The sequence below is a fragment of the Cervus elaphus genome, chromosome 15, assembly GCF_910594005.1.
Source record: "Cervus elaphus chromosome 15, mCerEla1.1, whole genome shotgun sequence".
Lineage (NCBI taxonomy): Eukaryota > Metazoa > Chordata > Mammalia > Artiodactyla > Cervidae > Cervus > Cervus elaphus.
The window spans coordinates 68678492-68700444 of NC_057829.1; the positions used below are offsets into that span (position 1 = coordinate 68678492).

A 21953-nucleotide genomic window follows, 5' to 3' on the forward strand; every position below is an offset into this window, starting at 1 on the left:
ACCCTCTGCTTAGAGAATGAGGCTGCTGGGCAAAGGTGTTCAGTGACTGATCCTTGCATCTTAAGTGCAGCTGGTTAGCATTCATTGGCTCTGCTGCCCCTCCCTAGATCTCACTTGTTACTGAAGGAGATCTTTTCATTCTTTCAGTTACTTTTTTTTGGCTGCTATTGGCTGAGGGTCTAGACATTGCCATGAGCTGCTGGTGGTTGATTTTAGATCCCAGGAAATTATTCAGGAAGGGCAGGCCTATGTAGATGACTGTCTTGGGTCCTGGCACACATGCAGGGTGGGAAGCATGAGACCCCTGAATGTAGAAATCAGAGAAGCACAGAAGGGGAACTGGGGGTCGGGGATGGGGGTGGGAGGGATCATCAAAAATTTCCTGTGCCACAGGTTGTCCCCAAGTTGTCCCTAAAAGAGTTGTTTGAAGGAACAGGAGACCGTACACTTTTATTTTCCACCCATGCATGCCTTGTGTTTCTAGGATTCGTTTGATCTGTGTCACTGTGTCACTCTTTGGGACGCATGCAGTAAAATGAAGCTCTGTTGAGGTTAACTTATGGGATCATTTGAATCTTCCCTCATCTCCTTTTCCACCTGAGGAATCTTGTGCAAGCTACTTAAATTCTCAGGATCTCTATTTATGCTTTTTTTTTTTGGATCATGCGGTAGTTCTATTTTTAATTTTTTGAGGAACCTCCATACTGTTTTCCATAGTGTTTGCAACTTAATTCCCAACAGCAGTGCAATAAAATTTTCTTGTTCTACATCCTTGCCAACACTTGTTATTTCTTGTCTTGTTGAAAATAAGCCATTCTAACAACTGTGAAGTAATGTCTCATTGTGGTTTTGATTTTTGTCTCCTTGATGATTATTGACATTGAACATCTTTTCATACACCTTTTGGCCATCTTTATACATTTATACATTTTCAATTTGTGGACAATACGTGCTTCATAGATTTCTTCTTAGAATTAAATGATGTAATGATGTAAAGAAATGAGGTGCCTGGCACATTGTAGCTGATGAACACGTGTTGGTCATTTTCTCACTTCCCTTCTTCTTTCTCCAGTGAAGAAAGGCAGGCTCCGTGGTGCATCATAGAATGTCCTCCAGGGCCAAATCCAGTGGACCTGGGTTTAAATCTGAGAACTGCCATTTATTAGCTGTGATGACTTCGACAAGCCACCCTAGGTCCTCTGAGCCTGTAGTCCCTGACTAGTGAAATGCAGACCAAAATTAGAAGTTTTAATCGTTGGTTCAACCTCATGATTAAGTACCAGCTTTATGCTAGGAAGTGGATTCGCCATGGTGGACAAAGCAGGCAAGGCCCCCTCCCTTTAGGAAACTTACATTCTCAAGGAGAGGCAGGAATTATTCAAATAACTACACCAATTATTATGAGTCTTAAATAGTATCACACACAATGCATCATATCACAGGGACCATAACATAGCACACACATACTAGCTATCAGTACATGAGCATCAGTGATGCTGTGATTACCATCTTCTTCATGAGGGCCCCATGTGATTACAGCCTATTTCCTCTCATAATTTCCTGTTGTCTTCCAGACCCATTTATACACATGAACCCATGTGTATAAAGCAGAGACCCCTTTCTCTAACTATTCCTTTCAGCCCCGATTAGGTCTGGCACAGCCATTAGTAAGGCTTTCCCATGAAGTGGGCTGTCTTTGTAGGCTCTGAGCAAGCATGTCCATGCTACCATAATGTACCAGAATGTGTGCCCCTAACAGTCCTGAGGCAAAGACCAGGAAATTCTGTTTTTATTCTCTTCAGAGCTAAGATACAATTAAAAATGTTACCACAGTAATTGGCAACATCCATTAACTTGATGAGAATTGCCGAAGGCAGCACATTTTTCCCCCTTCTGCACATTATTAGTCTATAAATATACCTGGTTCCTTTCTCTTTCTTCTCTAGAACTTCTACAAAATATCCACCCAAGCTGTCTCCTTAATGCCCTTTGCCTTTTCTAATTAACTCTCTCAGTTCCTCCAGCACTTCCAGTCCATACCACACAATCTTGCATCTAATTACACGTGCTGATGTGCGAGGAAGCAGCTGGGGAAAGCCCACAGGACTGAGAGCTCTGGGCCCAGAGTCAAGAGAGTCTGGTGGGAACCCCAGCTCCACCTGCTTATCTTGAGTGACTTTGGCTTGGGGTTTGATCATCTGCAAAATGGGAACAATAGCTGCTAGGACTAAAGCAGTGAGATTACAGGAGGATGATGGCAAGGTGCTCTGTAAACTCTTGCATGTGGGGCCCTCCAGCTCACTGGTCCTCAGCAGTAACTTTGTCTTCCTGCTCCCGCCTTGGTCTTCTGGTCCCCAGGGAGGTGCGGGGCAGATGGGATCTGGTTGCACAAGACTGTTCAGAAAAGCCCTCTTCAGCTGCAGCTGTACCCTGCCGGTGGCTTGCAACACCTCAGGGACCTTCCCAGCAGGAGATTCCTCTCCCTTCTGATGCACTCACTTGATTAGAAAGACATCCCACCCCTGCCTCAGAGAAGTGGGGCAGAGCAGGATGGAACAGGGGCATAAGAGCCGTCAGCACAAAGGAAGAGCTCATGTACCTCCATCATTCACAGCCACAGAGCCTCTCAGTGCCAGAGAGCAGAGCGGGAGGGGATCGCGGCATCACCCACCCCACACCTGGCAAGGTCTGTGATGTGCAGAGAGAGGAACTGTGCCCAGAGGGGCCAAGTGACATAGCCAAAGCCACAGTGCTAGACTGTGACCAGAACTGAGGTCTTTGCCCCAGCCCAGTGCTCTTTCTCCTCTACTCCAATGCAAGTTTTCGTTAGACACTTTCTACACAATCAGTGATGTTCAGATGAGTGTACGTGTGTGTGCACATCTTTGTGTGTGTCTGAATGTAAGATGCCAGGAACCTAGTGGGAATATTCTCTAAATATGTGCGTATGCTATTTCATGTTCCTCAAGACAAAACAAGGAAGTTTTGACTCTTTTGGAAAATTATAGGTTTAGAGAGGTTAAGTAACTTGCTGAAAGTCACACAGCTAATAGATATAGAGTCAGGATTAGAACCTAGGACTGATGATTCCAAATCTCCTAACCACTGGACATAGAAGAAACAAGTTCTTGTCCTAAAAACAGACTATGAGTTAAAAATAATACCTCGTGTGATCCAGCAACCCCAATAAACACTGACTGTGTCATCCCAGACTCCAGTGTGGGAAATGTGGGGCAGTGAGACTTCTTTTTTAATAAGATAATGTGATTTTTCTCATTTAAAAAAACATTATTTATTTTTAATTGAAGGATAATTGCTTTACAATATTATATTGGTTTCTGCCTCACATCATCATGTATCAGCCACAGTAATGCATATGTCCCCTCCCTCCTGCAGTTTCGTTCCAGCTCCCACCCCATCCCACTCCTCTAGGTTGTCACAGAGCCCTGGTTTGAGTTCCCTAAATCACACAGCAAATTCCCACTGGCTATCTATTTTACATATGGTAATCTATATGTTTCCATGCTACTCTCTCTATTTGTCCCACTCTCTCCTTCTCCAGTCCCCCAGCCTGCAGTGAGACTTTTGTTCCTTCCTAATTGTTTTTGAGCTGTTTCAAATCCTAAAAGATGGTACTGTGAAAGTGCTGCACTCAATATGCCAGCAAACTGGGAAAACTCAGCAATGGCCACAGGACTGGAAAAGGTCAGTTTTCATTCCAATCTGAAAGAAAGGCAATGCCAAAGAATGTTCAAACTACCGCACAATTACACTCATTCACACACTAGCAAAGTAATGCTCAAAATTCTCCAAGCCAGACTTCAACAATACGTGATTGGTAAACTTCCAGATGTTCAAGTTGGATTTAGAAAAGGCAGAGGAACCAGAGATCAAATTGCCAACATCCACTGGATCATCCAAAAAGCAAGAGAGTTCCAGAAAAACATCTATTTGCTTTATTGACTATGCCAAAGCCTTTGACTGTGTGGGTCACAACAAACTGTGGAAAATTCTTGAAGAGATGGGAATACCATACCACCTTACCTGCCTCCTGAGAAATCTGTATTCAGGTCAAGAAGCAGCAGTTAGAACTGGACATGGAACAACAGATTGGTTCCAAATTGGGAAAGGAGTATGTCAAGGCTGTATATTGTCACCCTGCTTATTTAACTTATATGCAGAATACATCATGCAAAATGCCAGGCTGGGTAAAGCACAAGCTGGACTCAAGATAGCTTGGAAAAATATCAGTAACCTCAGATGAGCAGATGACACCACTCTTATGGCAAAAGTGAAGAAGAACTAAAGGGCCTCTTGATGAAAGTGAAAGAGGAGAGTGAAAAAGTTGGCTTAAAACTCAACATTCAGAAAACTAAGATCATGGCATCTGGTCCCATCACTTCATGGCAAATAGATGGGGAAACAATGGAAACAGTGGTTCACTTTATTTATTTGGGCTAAAAAATCACTGACTGCAGATGGTGATTGCAGCCATGAAATTAAAAGACGCTTACTTCTTGGAAGGATAGTTATGACCAACCCAGACAGTGTATTAAAAAGCAGAGACATTACTTTTCCAACAAAGCTCTGTCTAGTCAAAATTATGGTTTTTCCAGTAGTCATATATGGATGTGAGAGTTGGACTATAAAGAAAGCTGAGAACCAAAGAATTGATGCTTTTGAACTGTAGTGTTGGAGAAGACTCTTGTGAGTCCCTTGGACTGAAAGGTGATCAAATCAGTCAATCCTGAAGGAAGTCAGTCCTGAGTATTCATTGGAAGTATTGATGCTAAAGCTGAAACCCCAATACTCTGGCCACCTGATGCGAAGAACTGACTCATTGGAAAAGACCCCAATGCTAGGAAAGATTGAAGGCAGGAGGAGAAGGAGACGACAGAGGATGAGATGGTTGGATGGCATGGCCGACTCGATGGACATGAGTTTGAGTAAGCTCCGGGAGTTGGTGATGGATAGGGAAGCCTGGCATGCTGTGGTCCATCAGGTCGCAAAGAGTCAGACATGACTGAGTGACTGAACTGAACTGAATTGTTTTTGTTTAACTGATCTCTATATCTTCATTATATATTTATAACCTATTTCTCTCTCAAATTATATCCTACCCCACTTTCTAACCCCTCCACTACCTCTGGCCCCTGACCCTCTTTTTTCTGCTGGAGTCCATGCTGGACACACAAGAAGCATTTGGGAAGCTTCAGGTATTGGCTCAAGACCTCAGTGAATGAGGACATGAGAGGATCCCCACAATGCACTGCCATTTGGGGGTCACACATGCTCCATGTTGTGATATCTTAAGCATATCCCATAGAAACCAAAAATAAATAAAGATAAAGCAGCATTATTAGGTTGTTTTAAGTTTTAAAAAATTTTATTGGAGTACAGTTGATTCAGCTGTCCCTGGTGGCTTAGCCGGAAAGAATCTGCCTGCAATGTAGGAGCCCCAGGTTCAATCCCTGGGTCAGGAAAATCCCCTAGAGAAGGGAATGGCTACCCACGCCCATATTCTTGCCTGGAGAATCACATGGACAGACGAGTCTGGCAGACTATAGTCCATGAGGTTGCAAAAAGAGTCAGACATGACTGAGTGACTGACATTTAACTTACAGTTGATTTGCAATATCATGTTAGTTCCTGCTGGACAGCAAACTGAATCAGTTACACATATACATATATCCTCTTTTTTGAAAGATTCTTTTCCCATATAGGTCATTACAGAGCATTGAGTAGAATTCCCTGTAATGTATGGCTGGTTCTTATTATCTATTTTATACATAATGGTGTGTATTTGTCAATCCCAATCTCCCAATAAAACATTTTTTAAAAGTATAGACTTTTCTAAGTAACAGTTTATAAAAGATGTTTTAATATAAATTAATTTCTAAAGAAATAGAATGAATGTACCTACAGAAAGAAAAGAATTCGTCCAATGTTATGGAATGTCACAGATTTTAGTTTGCTGGAAGCAATTCCTAATTCCTGGCATGGTGGCTTTTCACTGACTTCAGATCCTTTCTTATTCTGTCTCCAAAGTGGTCTCTTACGACTGCTGCTCAGTATGCTCCTCCCTATCATGTCTATTTGCACCATCATGCCTTGGGCCATATCATCTCTCTCTCCTTTCTGACTTTCCAATACCACATGTTCTTCAAGCCTGATCCTTATTTCCCCATCTCTGTGAAACCCTACCTGACCCACTGCACCTTTCCAACAAGACTGAAATTCCCTCTGTGTGTTACCCCATAGATACCTATTAAAGGTACTCTCAGGAGATAGGTAGTGGAGTCTGAGGATGAACATTCCAAAATCTAGTGGCTGGGAATAAGAGCATTGCCTGCTCTCTGCAATCCCTCTACAAATGAGGCAATGTGCTTGGTCTTTTTAATAGGATCAAATAGTTTTCTATGAGCAAACTTTTCTTAAGCTGTGATCATATGACATGATCTTGTTCTCTAGAGCTATGCTAATCTATAGCCCATATGTATATAGAAAACAAATGGGCTGTGTGGCAGACTAGTTGGCAGTTTCCTAAGTGCTCACACATTGTGAGTATTCAGTAAGTATTTGCAAAGGGATTACTGGTTGTATTCCTAGCAGACCAGCCATTCAGTTGTATTCAGGTAAAACCTCATGGATTGTCACTATATTAGCAGAGTCACAAACCCCAGTGACCAAAGCTTAGCTTCAAATTGCTACTGCGAGCGTGAGCGTGATATTAGCGATGGTTCACTGAGATTCTTCAGCTGAGTTCAAACTCCTCATCTGGTACAAGTGACCTCCTGATGTGTGTATGCCTTGTCCTGAAAATAGTTCATGTGACTGCTGGATTTCATTCTAGCCATTTAGAATTTGGAAAGGTATTATATTAAATTAGACCATGTAGTTTCTCTTTCCTTCCTTCCTCCTTGGCCCCTCCCTTCCTTCCTACTTCCTTCCCTCTCTCTTTCTCTTCCTCCCTCCCTTCCTTCAATACTGCTTCTCTGGTAAGAAATGCTATACTTATGACCCTGTATAAACCTATATCTTCTTATATATCTTTACATGTTATGAAAAACACTTAGTCTACCACATGAAATGCTCTCTGATGCTTCCATTCCATATTTTATAAAAAATAATTGGGGTTTTATCTGCTAGATTGTATTTTATAATCCACCAGTAGAACACAGCCTATCGTTAGAGAGATACTGATAAAGTAGTCAGTAGCCCTTTTAATTTGCTGGGAGAACCAGGATGCTAAAGGGACAGTAGCTAACCCTTATGTCCAGAAATGGCTCTGCACATCCTGAGCAACTTTTAGAGAGCATATTAATGACGATTCTGGGTATGGGGAACAGTAACTGATTTTGTTGTTGTTCACTTGCTCAGTCATCTCTGACTCTCTGTGGCCCCATGGACTGCAACATGCCAAGCTTCCCTGTCTTTCACCATCTCACAGAACTTGCTGAAACTCATGTCCATCGAGTCGGTGATGCCATCCAACCATCTCATCCTCTGTTGTCCCCTTCTCCTCCTGTCTCAGTATTTCTCAGCATCAGGGTCTTTTCCAATGAGTCGGCTCTTCACATCAGGTGGCCAAAGTATTGGAGCTTCAGCTTCAGCATCAGTCCTTCCAGTGGTTATTTTAGGGTTAATTTCCTTTAGGATTGACTGGTTTGATCTCTTTGCTTATTGAAAGAGAGAGAGAGATTAGAATCCCAGAAAGGGAATGCATTTAGAACTCACAAAGGTCCCTAACCCATAACCTCATGAAGTGCCTTCTTTCTTTCTTTTTTTCCTCTCATCTTTGCTTCTCTCTTCTTTATGGCTGAATAGTTAAAGGTATCCAAGACAAGTTTCTCCGAGTCTCATGCTACGGTTTCTCAAGGCAGTCCTAAAGTCTGGGAAACGTGTCTTTGAACCAGCTTTGGTGAGGATCTACCCTGGTCTAATCAGCTGTAGACAGGGACAGAGCCATATAGTACAACGTGGGCATAGGGTTCTACACCTAGAAGTCTGTGGATCTGGGAGGAGCCGGCAGTTGACTGAGGCAGGGTTTATTGTGATACAGAAGGAGAGCTCCCAGAGTGCCCACTAGAGGAGCTGTGTTCATTTGAGCTAGATGAGATAACTGGGTTTTTGTGGCCCTAGCATTTTCAAAGGATGGTCGTGCATTTGTCAAGCAAATCACAGATGACTGTGTTTGACAGATCCAATATTGCTTTGAGGATAAATGGTGAAAATAACAGCATAATAATGGAAAATGAAGACTTTATTTACTTAATTGCCTAGAGATTAATTAAACAGATGAAATCTGTTCCACCATATTATGGAACCGTTTTCCACATTTATCCTAAACATACTGTTGGGGTTATTACTACTTTCATTTGTGTATTCATCTATCTACTCAGCTGATATTTAATAATTCAGAGCAGGAAGGCACAATGCTAGGCGCTAGTGGAAAATAATTTAATCAGATCTAAATCCCATCTTTAAGGACAGTACAGTAAAGAAGGAGAAAAAAATTGAGGTACCCAGATAATTGATGGTGGCATAAAACAAATTATGTATGAATCTAAGATCCGTCTCTTTCTCACTTTGTACCAATGGTTAGGCAATGTGCCATCTCAAAATGTTCACTTCCTCATGTGAAAAAAATTATACTGCCAATTTCAAAAGTTTGTTTAAGAATTAAGAGAGACAACATATTGAATTAATAATAAAAGGGGCCTTTCCTGGAGGTCCAGTGGTTATCACTCTGTGCTTCCACTACAGGGAGTGTGGGTTCGATTCCTGGTTGGGGAACTAAGATCCCACATGCCACATGGCCAAAAAAAAGATGATAATAACATTTTTGGTACATTAGATGCTCAATAAATATTACACTTAAAAAGTATTAGTTACATATAATGTGAGCTTTATATTGGTAAGAATTACATAGAGTTAGGTGTTGATGTATGCCTCTATTTGAAATGTTTACATGCATTTAGTTCTCAAAGAAACAATGAGAAGGGTGCTAGTATCATATCCCCAGTGTGCAGATTAGAAAAATGCAACAAGAAGAGAATGAGTTAATTGCCTGCGATCCCATGGCGACTAAGTGGTGGAGCCGAGACTCTTACTCAGGGTGTCTGATTCCAAAATGCATGCTTTTAACTACCCCGCTGATATATACAAAGGAAGGGATATTTCAGCTTGGTTTGTGAAGGTTGCATTTCAGTCTCTAATGAGTGATTTTCGACTCTGACTGTACATCGTTATCACCCACGAGCATCTAAAAGCTATCAATTCCTGGATGATATTCCAGGGTAGTGGTTCTCAGAGTGTGTTCCCTGACCATCAACATCATATCTTTTATGTGTTTGCTAAGAATGCAAATTGTTGAGCCCTACCCCAGACCTCTCAAATACAAAACTCTGGGGGCTGAGCCCAACATCTGTTTTAATAAAAAGGTTCTGATGTATTTAAAATGTGAGAGGACTATTGCTCCAGACCAATGAAACCAGAATTTACGGGATTGGGACCTGTGCATTGGTATTCAATATTTTTAGAAAGTTTCTCATGGCATTAGAATGTTTAGTCAAGATCAGGAGGCTTTCATGGAAAGTGGTATTGAGTTGTGTCATAAGTGGGGAATATGTAGAGTGAGACCGAAGGAAAATTCCAGGTGGAGGGGCAGTTTGAGCCAAAATATCAAGGACAAGAATGTTGGTGGTGTGAGCTGGAGAAATGCATTGAGACAAGATTTTCTTGAAATTTAACAGTCTAGCAAATCAGTTTGTCAAGCATTTGTCCTTTGTCCCCTTAATACCTCCCTCATGCACATACCAATATCCAGTTTTCTTATTTCTGGGGAAGACTTTTTTCTAGAATTCACATCCACAAGGAGAGAAAAACACACCAGAGCTTAGCTCTGTCACTTCCTCATGGCAGCCCATGTGCTGCAAAGAAGCTGTCCTGAAGTTCTAAACTGGATTTTACAGCTAAGTGACACTAGCTAACTGTGTGTCTTTGGGCAGTTGTGTGAAGCTCAGCTTTCTCATCTGCTTAGTGAAGGGGCTGAACGAGATCATGGTTTCACAGTTGTGCCCAAGTCTCTTGGGCATGGCTGTCTGAGTGAGCCATTCCTGGTTTCTGATAAGTTCCTGTGTGATCTATTGCACATGTTAGAACTTGGAGACTGTGTAGGAACAGAGAATTCAGTTGCTAAAAATAAGTTTGAAAGCCACTTGGCCTTTTCCAGGTACTTCCATGAGTAGCATCTGGACTTCCGTCGTAGCATCTGTGAGCATGTGGTTCAGTCATAACTGTGAGCATGTGGTTCCAGGAGCCAGTTTCAGTTTCTTCCCTGGAGGCTTGGCTGTGGCTTCTTGTGTCCTTTTGTCCCCTGTCTCCTTGGTCCTTGCTCAGATCAAGAAGAACTCTCAATTTCGGAGAAGTATCCCTATCTTTCCCCTTTAGGGTTTCAAATGATCCTTGTGTGCTGATGCCGAGTTTGGTAATTGTTATAAAACTAAATATCCCCAGGAGGAAAGCACTTCACATGTTATTCAGGTCTGTGTAGATTTTTTTTCTGTTTTCTCACCAGTTGAGCAATTTTCATGATAAAAGATGATCTGGGACATAAACAGGAAACTGAGATCTTGTTTGAGCCTAAGAAGTTTTCTTTAGGACCCAAAAGTGAGCTCATGGCTTACTCGGGGCCTTATGAAGTTTTGCCTGAGTGAAAGTGTTGTAATCATTTACTCAAAACATATTTGCTGATGGTCTACCAAGGATATTACCAAGAATTTAAAAAAAAAATAGAATCCTACTTCTTTGAAATTTGTATCTAAGTATGGAAGACATACAAGTGCAATTGCGTAAGTGATGTGATTAAACCATGCAAAGCAGTTGTTCTAAGACTTGGCTGTGCATGGAAATCACCTCGGAGCTTTAAGACATTGCAGATGACTTGATCCAACCCCAGAGGTTTTGATTTCATTGGTTTGGGGAGGGCTTCACGCCTCCGGATATTCCAAGGCTCCCCCAGTGACTCTTATGAGCAGCCACATTTGAGAATCACCAAGGTAAGGAAGCAGATCAAATTCTTCAGTGAGATGAGGGATACTGCTGGAGGCAGAGGCCGACTAGCAGTGAAGCAAGGGTGAGAGGTATCTGGAGAAGAAAAGGGGCGGGGAGAGAGTTGGATACAAGGGCACTGCAGGCAGGAGGGATAGGAGTCAAGACAGCTGGGAGCTGCTCTCGATGGAGAACTAAGTCAGTCAGTCTGTCTAGTTCTGGCCTCCTTCCTGTGTCATCTTAGATACATGTCCATTCCTCTGTGTCACAGTTTCCCATCCACTCAAATATAACTAATGATAACTGTTCTCTGTAAGTGTTTTGCTTTAAGGTCAAATGAGATGAGGAAAAATTAAAAGATAGTATATTGATGATCATTAGGCAAAAAATAAAGCACTAGAGTAAAAACCTCTTTCATTCAGCTTCTTTGGGGAAAGAACTGTTTCACATAAGTGCACTTTCTCTGTAGCTGAGCACAGGCTTTCTCCAGTTGCAGTGAGTGGGGCTACTCTCTAGCTGCAGTGCTTGGGCTGCTCATTGCAGCGGCTTCTTATGCTGCGGAGCACGGCCTGAGGGCATGGGGCTCAGTCATTGTGGTGCACAGGCCTAGTTTCCCGGCAGCGTGTGGGATTGAACTCCTGTTCCCCGCACTGACAGGCAGACTCTCAACCACTGGACCACCAGGGGAGCCCACATAAATGAACTTTTTAAGTAACTGAAGTTTAGCCATTCAACACAATAATCATTAACAAAAATCATTTTATTTTTCCTAACATAGGTCATTTGCAGCCCTATTTTCTTAAACTGAGTTAACTGATGTCATTAGTCCCCTGCTTCCTGTTTTCTCTGCCTGCAGCCTCTTGGCGCAGATGTCAGATAGTGAACTGTGATATAATAACAGTTAGGGCCTTAGGACCAGAAGACGCATAGTAGATTTATGGTGTGGAAGGTTGGGTTTTGGGTTCTTCGGTCTGTTTTTCATAAGTTTTCTATTTGTCTTGCTATCTGGGTACCAGCTGTTGATTCTCATTGTTTTAAATTTGACTTTTCCTTTCTAACTTGCTGCCTCTTATCTATTCAGAACTGAAAAATCAGAAAACCAATTTTTGAATGAGATTGAAAATAAGAATAGAAAGACTAAGTGTCCAATTTTGCTGGACAGAGTGGGTTATGAGATGTCTTTAGTATGTGAATGTTTTCATGTCTATGTTGCCTTTCTAAGCTGACTTTCTGGGTCCTACTCTTACATGGATATCTCATGCAAGACTGGGCTCTATATGTGGAAGGTTGGAGGCCCACAGGAATTAGATTGTAAAGATTCTCAGCCTTCCTTTTTCTGGCTGTTGGCCATAGAATTCTAAGGTTCCCCATTCCTACCACCAGAGTTGTGTCCTTGTCAGACCAGATATTGAATATTTGCTACCAAATATTTATTGTTTACAAGGTAGAGGTAAGGAAAAGTAGATAGGTCCAAACTCAGGAGGGCAGGAGTGTCTGGAAGCAAAAAGCCAGAAGGGAGTTTTAACCACTTTCCCCAGGGAGAAGAAAGTGATATGGAATATGGAACCTCGGGTGGAAAGGAAGTGATAGAAATAATCAGGTGCGAGATGGTTGAGGGTCAATGACAGAAGTTTAGACCAGCTTTACTATGGGGTACATTTTCTGTGCTCTTTTTGTTTCTGTGTTTTTGAGAGCTGCTGACTCCCTGGCAGGTCTCCAGGACACGAGTTGTAACCATTACAGGCGGCAGCTGCCAGAGGCAACCACCCTGCAGGCCCCGCGAGTCCCCATGTTCTGTGGGTCCTCATGGAGAAGACAGGCCTCCTTCAGAAAGTAGCGTTCTGAGTAGTAACCTGAATGCCTCCCCATCCTGTTGTCTGCTATCCCTGTGGTCACGGAGCTTCTGACTCTCCTTTCCTCCCCAGGTCAGTGGCCGGATTGGATAAGGAGGCAGACCTGGTGCACATGGAGGTGCGGACAGCCGACGGACGTGAGTGCTGCGGCCCCAGGCTGGGCGGGGCCTCTGCCTGCAGGCCTCTCTCCTCCGCCCCGCCCCCGCCAATTTGCATTTTAATGACTTGGGAAGATGAAAAGCACTGAGCTGCCTTACCGCCATATCCATCTTTATTTCCTAGAGTGGGGGAGAGGCCTTCAGTCCCAGGGGAGACGTTTCATTGAAATAAACTCTCAGGAATGAATTTTCTGGGGATGGGAGTTAATGTGATGAATTTTGAGGCTCCTGTTAGTAATTTCCCGGCATCTTCAGTGTAATTCAAATAGGAATATCCATAGCTCATCGTGGTATTTTGCATTCATGTGGTGAATTGCAGGGACTGCAGGCTTTAAAAAAAACTAAACCTTTACATAGTCAAGATTACAAAAAAAATGTAACTGGAAAAATTATTTGCCAAACTATTTGTTCATCCGTTCAGCAAATATTTAGGGATGGCCTACTGTGTGCCAGACAAGTTTCTCAGCCCTGGAAAATACCATGCTGAGCAAGACCTCTATTGTCCCTGAAAATTAACAATTGAATCCAGGATTTCACACCTGTGACCCCTTTGTACATCATGCACCAATATGCATCTTAAACAGAATTTGACTGATAAAGTATCATTTTGTACCAACTTAAGACTAAACTGAAACTGAAACTGAAAGTATCCATAGGGCCCTTTCCTGTCCAATAAAAAAAAAGATTAACTTAAAATGTATTAAATATGTGAATATATATGATATACATGAAATATGTAAAATACATGAAAACTAATTAGCATATTCTAGGTCATAAATAGACCCAAATAATCCATGAAAATAACAGTGACCTACCAGTGCAGCAGATCAAAGTACCATACTGTGAGTTGAGGCCCTGCATTCTGCCACCCATTAGCTATGAGACCGAGATCCCCTAACCTCTCTGTTCTCCGGCTCCCTATTATGTGGGGGCATTCATCCTTGCCCTGCTCACCTCAGGGTTATGGGTTGAATGTACAAACATAAGGAGATTGTGTTTGGCCTGTATGCTGACATTAGGGTATCATTCAGGATACATTAAGTAAAGAAGCCACATGAGCTGTGTCATTGGGAAATCTACTGCGTTTGAGGCCAAACACAGATGTATGATAGAAACATGTACTTTGGGGAATATATTTTATTTGCTTTACTTTTATTTTTAAAAGAGTTAGAAGGCAATTGACATGTTACTCTATGCCTGTCAGTCTACTGAATTCCTTCCTTCCTGCCTTCCTTTCTTCCTTTTTCTTTTTTGATTCTTGAATAAATGTAAGTCTCTGAAGCATCCAAGAGAGAGGGATGACCCACACTCTTTGTACATTTTTTTTTTTAACAGAAGAACTATTTAAGATTTAGGGAGATAATGCCACATATTCAAATTCAGTGATCATAAGTGTGGTGAAACCTGAATTCTAAATTACTCTTACGGCTGAGGAGAAAAAAACAATAACAAAAAAACAAAACAAAACGGGAACACTGGAGGAAGGATGAGATGGAGGGATTTGAAGGGGTGTAGTAGAGGAGCCAGAGGGAAGAAGACAGCAGCTCTCAGAAGATGAACCACAGACCAGTTTTCAGGACAAACCCAGCCCTGGCCTTGATTGCATGTCAGCCTTTTTAAGCCGTATATGTGATCTGTGGTATCTGCCTGAGTGACCTTCTACCTGATACAGTAATCCCTTCTCCAGCAACCTCTTCTAGTGTGTCCTCAGTTTCCATGAGCTCAGGCTTAACACATATCCTTTTCTGTTGATGGGCAACTCCCTTTTTTAAAAAAGTAATTTCTTACATTAAGCTTAAACTTATTTTCTGAAAGTTCAAGAATTCTGAACTTATTAGAATAAGGCCTATAGTGCAGGATTGCAGTGAAATTTTGTAAGATTAAAAATGCAAAACATAGAAAAGTTCCTGGCCTATTGTCAAAAGTTGAAAAAAGCAGAGTCGACTTAAAAAATAGTCACAACCTAAAGTTGAGAGTTATGTTTTATTCAGTGGAAATTTTTGGGACTTCAAGCCTGGGAGACAGCATCTCAAATAACCCTAAGAGAGCTGATCTGAGGAGGTGGGTGGAGTAGTCAGGTTATATAGAATTTTGCAGCAGAGGGCAGGTAGTCTGAACATCAGAAGTATTTTGTGAATTAAAGAAAAGCCAGATATTCCAAATTAAAGAATATAGCACTTTTCTTCATATGGGAAGATGCAAGAGTCTGGGCTCACTGAAATCATTCCTTTCATATCTGGGGCCAGTATCCTGTGTTTTTCACATCCTGAGTTCCTCAGTGCTCACCATAGGGAGTGGCTGCAGCCTGGTGCCTGCCAGATCACAGGTATTCTCCTCCATCCTAAGTACTTTTAGGGCTCAGGAATTCACATTCGGAGGGTCGGAATTGCTGATAATGTGAAATCGTTGTGTATTGATATAGCAGGAAACATTCCATTTCTCAGCAGACAGAAATATAAACAGGGATAAATGTCATGTGCCACACTTATGTTAAAGTATATATAGTATATATTAATTCTGTGTGATTTTTTAGGTTTTATAAAATCAATTTTTCAACAGTTCCAAGAATCTTTATTTCAACCCAGTGAATTGACTCTAACCACCCCTTTATTTAGAAAGTGCACATAAGACTGAGCTGAACTGGGGATGTTTTATTTTGCATACGCTAATGAAATGCATGATTTCTTTCTTCTTTGATGTGTGGTGAATGCTTTTTTACACACTCATGCATACACATACATCTCTATCTTTTTGATCATTGCAACATGGCACAAAATATATTTTATTTCCTTCCCCCTCACCCCGATGTGGTAATTTAAACTTGAATTTGCCTTAGACTTGAATTTCACCAAATTCACATGGGTAGCCTAGTGATAGAATAAAAACATGAACACAAAACTCTCAACACACTACAAATGAAAGAGAACTTCTAATAAAGATCAACTATGAAATATCCAATGCTAACATCATATTTAATAATGAGATGTTGAATGCTTCCCTTCATAAGTGTAGGAAAAAGTCAGGGATGTTTACTGTTAACTCCTCTTTTCAATATTATGCTGAAAGTCCAGTCAGTGCATGAAAAGTAGGAAAATGAAATGTAATTCATATAGATTACAAAGGAAAAAACTGAACTGTTGTTATTCTCATTGACATGATTCTCTTTGTAGAATATCACAAGGAATCTGGGGGGAAAAAGCTTCTAGAACAAATATGGAAAGCAGGGTTATAGGATACAAAACATTCAGTGGAGAGAGGATGATAATTTTTAATGAATGGCTTTGGAAAAGTTTGGGCAACCATATGGGAAAAACAAACCTTTACCTGTGATTTACAACTTACACAAAATCTAACTCAAAATGGATCATATTTCTAAATATAGAGTATAAAATTATAAAGCTTTTGGAAGAAAATAGAGGAGAAAATCTTTTTGACCTTAGATTGACACCAAGAGCAAAATTGATAAAAGATTGATAAATTAGACTTCATCAAAATTTTAAAAAAATTGTTCTTCAGGAGACATAGTGAAGACAGTGGGAGAAATTATCTGTAGGTTGTATAACTAACAGAGGGCTTCTACCCAGAGCACATAAAGAACTTCTAAAACATAGGAGTAAGAAACAACCCATTAAAAAATAGGAAAAGGGTTGAACAGAACATTTACCAAGGAAAACATAAAGGTGACAAATAAACACAACTATTTGTGTTTGTATATTAAATAATACCTAGATCCCTTGAGTCCTTTTGTAATTCATGTATTTAAAAGAATAATAATTTCTCTAAGAATCTTAAATCAGGCAAAATAGTGGATCTTAGATAATTATTTTTTTTATTCCTCAGACTTTCCTTCACTATTCCACTTCTTTTGGCATATTGTAAAGTCTATTCATTAATCAGCCTGTTTCAGACCCTTAACCCTATGTTATACATTTGCCAATTGCTATTTTGAAAATTATAGTCAAAGGGATCTCAAGCAGTGAATTCTATTTCTCTTCATCTTCTTGCATCTCCATTCACATGGCCATTTTGCTCAACAGGTAGCATTCATGACCATCCTCTGGTGAGCAGTTTTCATTGCAGATTCCTGGGGTCCCCCCAGAGGTTTTGGTTTAGAGGGTTTGATACAGGACCTGGGAGTCTCCATATAATGAAGCGCACACTCCCAACGTGATTCAGGAACACTGCTGTGTGGCTCCTGTACCTTGCACGGTACTGAAGTCACAGCCCAGGGACAGTTGTCCTCAAGAAGCCTGGAGAAGGAGCCTTGGTACTGGGGTCGGGAAGTACTCTGCTCTGTAGCACCTGCAGAGCAGCACAGCAGAAGTGACCGAGCACACCACAGCGTCTCCGCCTGTGTCCATTGGACAGCACTGCCCTGGAATGAAGGGACTGCAGGTGTGTCCTCAGGGCATGCGGCTCTTCAGTGCCGTGGTGTGGCACTGACAATCCTGTTTCTAAACTTGGCCCCCGCACTCTGGAATAAATCCAACATGAATAGGCCCCTTTTCTTTTTTTGCTGTAAGGATCTCCACTCTTCCTTCCCCAGTCCTGGTCCTCCTCTTTGGCAGTCAGATTTCCAGATTAAACTAAAACCGATGAATTCTCTCTTGGCTTGGCACAGTTTAAATAGGGCAAAGCCAATCAATTTGGTTAATAACAGTGTGAAACATTTTTCTGCTGTGAGATTAAAGATTCAAATGGCTTTTTCTCCCATTCTCTTCTGGAAATCATCTCTCTCTGAATGTCATCAATGTCCCCTGTGAATACTTCTATTCATGTTCTCCTTCTCTTTCTTTCTCCTTCACTCACTTACTCAGTCACATACACATTCTCCATCCAAGAGACAACTGAGTGTCAATAGATTGTTAATGTGGTGTGCTAAGAGTTAGGGCTTCCCTGGTGGCTCAGCTGGTAAAGAATCTGCCTGCAATGCGGGAGACCTGGGTTCGATCCTTGGGTTGGGAAGATCCCCTGGAGGAGGGAACAACTACCCACTCCAGTACTCTGGCCTAGAGAATTCCATGGACTGTGTAATCCATGGGATTACAAAGAGTCAGACATGACTGAGTGACTTTCACTAAGAGTTAAGTTGGGGAATTAACCCTGTCAGTTAGAGTCTGTTTGACCTTGCACAAGCTTTTCTAACCTTTTTGTGATCTTACAGTATTTCACATGTTTGAAAACACAAATATAAGGGATATTTTTTGGTATCATTTTTTCATCAATTGTCTAACAAGGTTCTTATGTGGAGTAAAATTTACAATGAGCAGATTTCAATTCAGTGAACAAACATTTAACCATTAAGCCAACCCCAAAATGATGCTGACTGTTTTGTGAAGTAGTGAGTTTCTCTTCATTGGAAATTCTCAAGCATAAGCTATATGTGTGCCTTGTAGGACTCTGAAATAAGTGCACCTGTACATGAGCAAAGGGTTTTTAAATGTCTAGACTTCACATTTCTAGAATAAAAACCCATAGCATGTGTAGTACCATTCCTTGTCTTGGAAGCATTATCAACACTTCATGAGTTACTGTACCTTCTCACTAAGCCAAGATTAAACCCACTACAACTTAACAGAGCACTCAGGCAGTCATTAGTAAGGCAAATAATTTTGCCTTAAAGAATCCGCCTGCAATGCGAGAGAAACTGGATTTGATCCCTGGGTTGGGAAGATTCCCCTGGAGAAGGGAAAGGCTACCCACTCCAGTATTTGGGCCTGGAGAATTCCATGGAGTGTATAGTCCATGGGGTTGCAAAAAATTGGACACGACTAATTGGCTTTCACTTTCACTTGATAAAGAATCTCAGAATTAAAAAAAAATAGTTGGACTGGATTTGAAGTTTTCAAATTGTATCACTTTCCAAAAAGCACCAAGATATGTAACAATTGGCCCAAGGTCACACGTGGATAGTTCGTGACAGGGAAAGAACCAGAATGTGGATTCTGGTCTGATTCTCAGCCTGGTTTTCTTTTCACAGTTTAAATACACAATGGTTAGGATTACTGGTTCTGGTGTCCAATCACCTGGGTGCAAATCCCAGCTCTGTCACCTTCTAGAGCCATGGAATTCAGGTACATTTACTTAGTCATTGCTTAAGATCCCTCATCTATGAAAAAGAATGATGATAATTGTAACTTCTTATCTGGGTTGCAATAATTCCTGCATGGCTCTTACGTTCCTGTAATAATCAGTTTAACACATATTTTTTTTATAGAGCCAGACAACAGAGTGAGGGCTCAAAATGTTACTTACTGTCATCATCATTGTTACCCCCTAGTCATCATATTCACAACCAGTGTATTTAGTGGGTGGAGCAGAAAGAGCCTTGGATGGAGCATTAGGAATCCTAAGGCATTTAGAATTGCTATGATTTCTAAATGTCTATAACTCTGTGAGATTACCCCCATGCCATAGGAAGGAAAAGACACTACAATTTTCCTGTGGGTACTAAAAAGTTTCACCAAAACTCTGAATCCATAAGCACAATAGGAAGGAATGGTAGCTCTCTTTTCTTTTCTTGCTGTTTTGTAGTACCTACCTTGTCTCGGGTGCTGTATTGGGTATTTTTTCGATAATGTCAGTCTCTGTTGTTTTGCACTATGCCTACAAATAGGTTAGTCCCACTCCCCAGGCAAGAAAAGGGAGGCTTTTGGAAGCTAAGTAACTTTTCAGAGTTTCTTGGAATCTGCTCCATTTCACATATTGGCATTTGAGAGTTAATGCTGTTATTTAAAATAAATAGCTCCTGAGTATTTCTCTAAGAAAAGACCTGAAGAGCAGAATTTATTTTTTGTTCACAATTTTAATTCACTTTTTAAAATTTTGACAATATGTGTATACCCAAAGTGATGGAAGTTGAGAGAATCATGGGAAGTTTTTTGTTTTTTGTTTTTCTCTCTGAGATGGCAGGAGGCATGACATTTAGGATTGTTTGAATATTTAATACTCTTAAAAGTAAAATATACTCATAAATCTGAAGGTAGCAAAAATGTAATGTAATTCAGTTCAGCTTAACTTGCATTGCAGTTCAGTTCAGTTCAGTCACTCAGTCGTGTCCAGCTCTTTGAGACCTCATGGACTGCAGCACACCAGGCTTCCCTGTCCTTCACCACGTCCCAGAGCTTGCTCAAACTCATGTCCATTGAGTCAGTGATGTCATCCAACTATCTCATTCTCTGTCTTCCCCTTCTCCTCCTGCCTTCAATCTTTCCCAGCATCAGGGTCTTTTCCAGTGAGTTCTTCACATCAGGTGGCCAAAGTATTGGAGTTTCAGCTTCAGCATCAGTCCTTCCAATGAACACTTGGGACTGACCTCCTTTAGGATGGACTGGTTGGATCTCCTTGCAGTCCAGGGGACTCTCAAGAGTCTTCTCCAACACCACAGTTCAAAACCATCAATTCTTTGGTGCTCAACTTTCTTTACGGTCCAACTCTCACATCCATACATGATCACTGGAAAAACCATAGCTTTGACTAGACGAACCTTTGTTGGCAAAGTCATGTCTCTGTTTCTTAATATGCTGTCTAGGTTGGTCATAACTTTCCTTCCAAGGAGCAAGTGTCTTTGAATTTCATGGTTGCAGTCACCATCTGCAGTGATTTTGAAGCCCCCCCAAAACAAAGTCTGTCACTGTTTCCACTGTTTCCCCATCTATTAGCTATGAAGTGATGGGACCAGATGCCATGATCTTAGTTTTCAGAATGTTGAGTTTTAAGCCAACTTTTTCACTATCCTCTTTAACTTTCATCAAGTGGCTCTTTAGTTCTTCTTCACAATCTGCCACAAGTGTGGTGTCATCTGCATATCAGAGGTTATTGATATTTCTCCCGGCAATCTTGATTCTAGCTTGTGCTTCATCCAGCCCAGTGTTTCTCATGACGTACTCTGCATATAAGTTAAATAAACAGGGTGACAATATATATCCAGCCTTGATGTACTCCTTTCCCTATTTGGAACCAGTCTGTTGTTCCATGTCCAGTTCTAACTGTTGCTTCCTGATCTGCATACAGTTTTCTCAAGAGGCAGGTCCGGTAGTCTGGTATTCCCATCTCTTTTAAAATTTTCCAGAGTTTGTTGTGGTCCACACAGTCAAAGGCTTTGGCATAGTAAATAAAGCAGAAGTAGATGTTTTTTCTGGAATTCTCTTGCTTTTTCGGTTATCCAATGGATGTCGGCAATTTGACCTCTGGCTCCTTTGCCTTTTCTAAATCCAGCTTGAACATCTTGCAGTTCACGGAACACGTACTGTTGAAGCCTGGCTTGGAGAATTTTGAGCATTACTTTACTAGCGTGTGAGATGAGTGCAATTGTGTGGTAGTTTGAGCATTTTTTGGTATTTTGCATTTACTGAAGCTTTATAAAGTCAGTGCTAGGAGAGAAGCAAAGATGGCAAGACTTTACTCCAGGCTTCTAAGGAGGTGATTCTTTTGGAAAGGTTTGACACAGTGAGAAATGCTGGACTTCACCGTGAAACTCATTGATGTAGATGGATGAGAAACTTGCCTTACAAAACTCCTGGTGGAGATGTGGCATATTGGGAAGACTAAGGATGCTGGGGTATCTTCTTCATCCTCTTTCAGAATTCCTAAGTTCTCTGATTAACCTCTATGTAGCACAGATCCCAAGGCATGTTCACATGTGTAAATATTCCATCTCTGTCACTGGTCTGGGATTCCTCTGAGGGCAAGAATCAGACTTATATTCTCAGGTTTCTGGAAACTCAGGGGAGTGTCTGATGCTACACCTTCTCTATACACTGTGACTAAATACAAAAGAAATGAATCAGTGAGTCTAAAGTCACCCCTTCTCACCAAATGAGACTCTTGGTCCACCATCTGCAAGATGGGGAGGCATGAGGCTGGCACAGTGGTGTGATGGTACCACCTT

At 41.3% G+C, this 21953-nt stretch overlaps 1 protein-coding gene across 1 annotated transcript in view; it reads left to right on the plus strand.

The window, feature by feature from the left end:
* Positions 1–21953, plus strand: part of SORCS3 (sortilin related VPS10 domain containing receptor 3) — a 619852-nt gene that overhangs the window by 435530 nt on the left and 162369 nt on the right. Inside the window, exon 6 of the mRNA XM_043926232.1 lies at positions 12978–13042. Coding sequence (XP_043782167.1) covers positions 12978–13042 — 65 coding nt within the window. The remainder of the gene's footprint in view (positions 1–12977; positions 13043–21953) is intronic.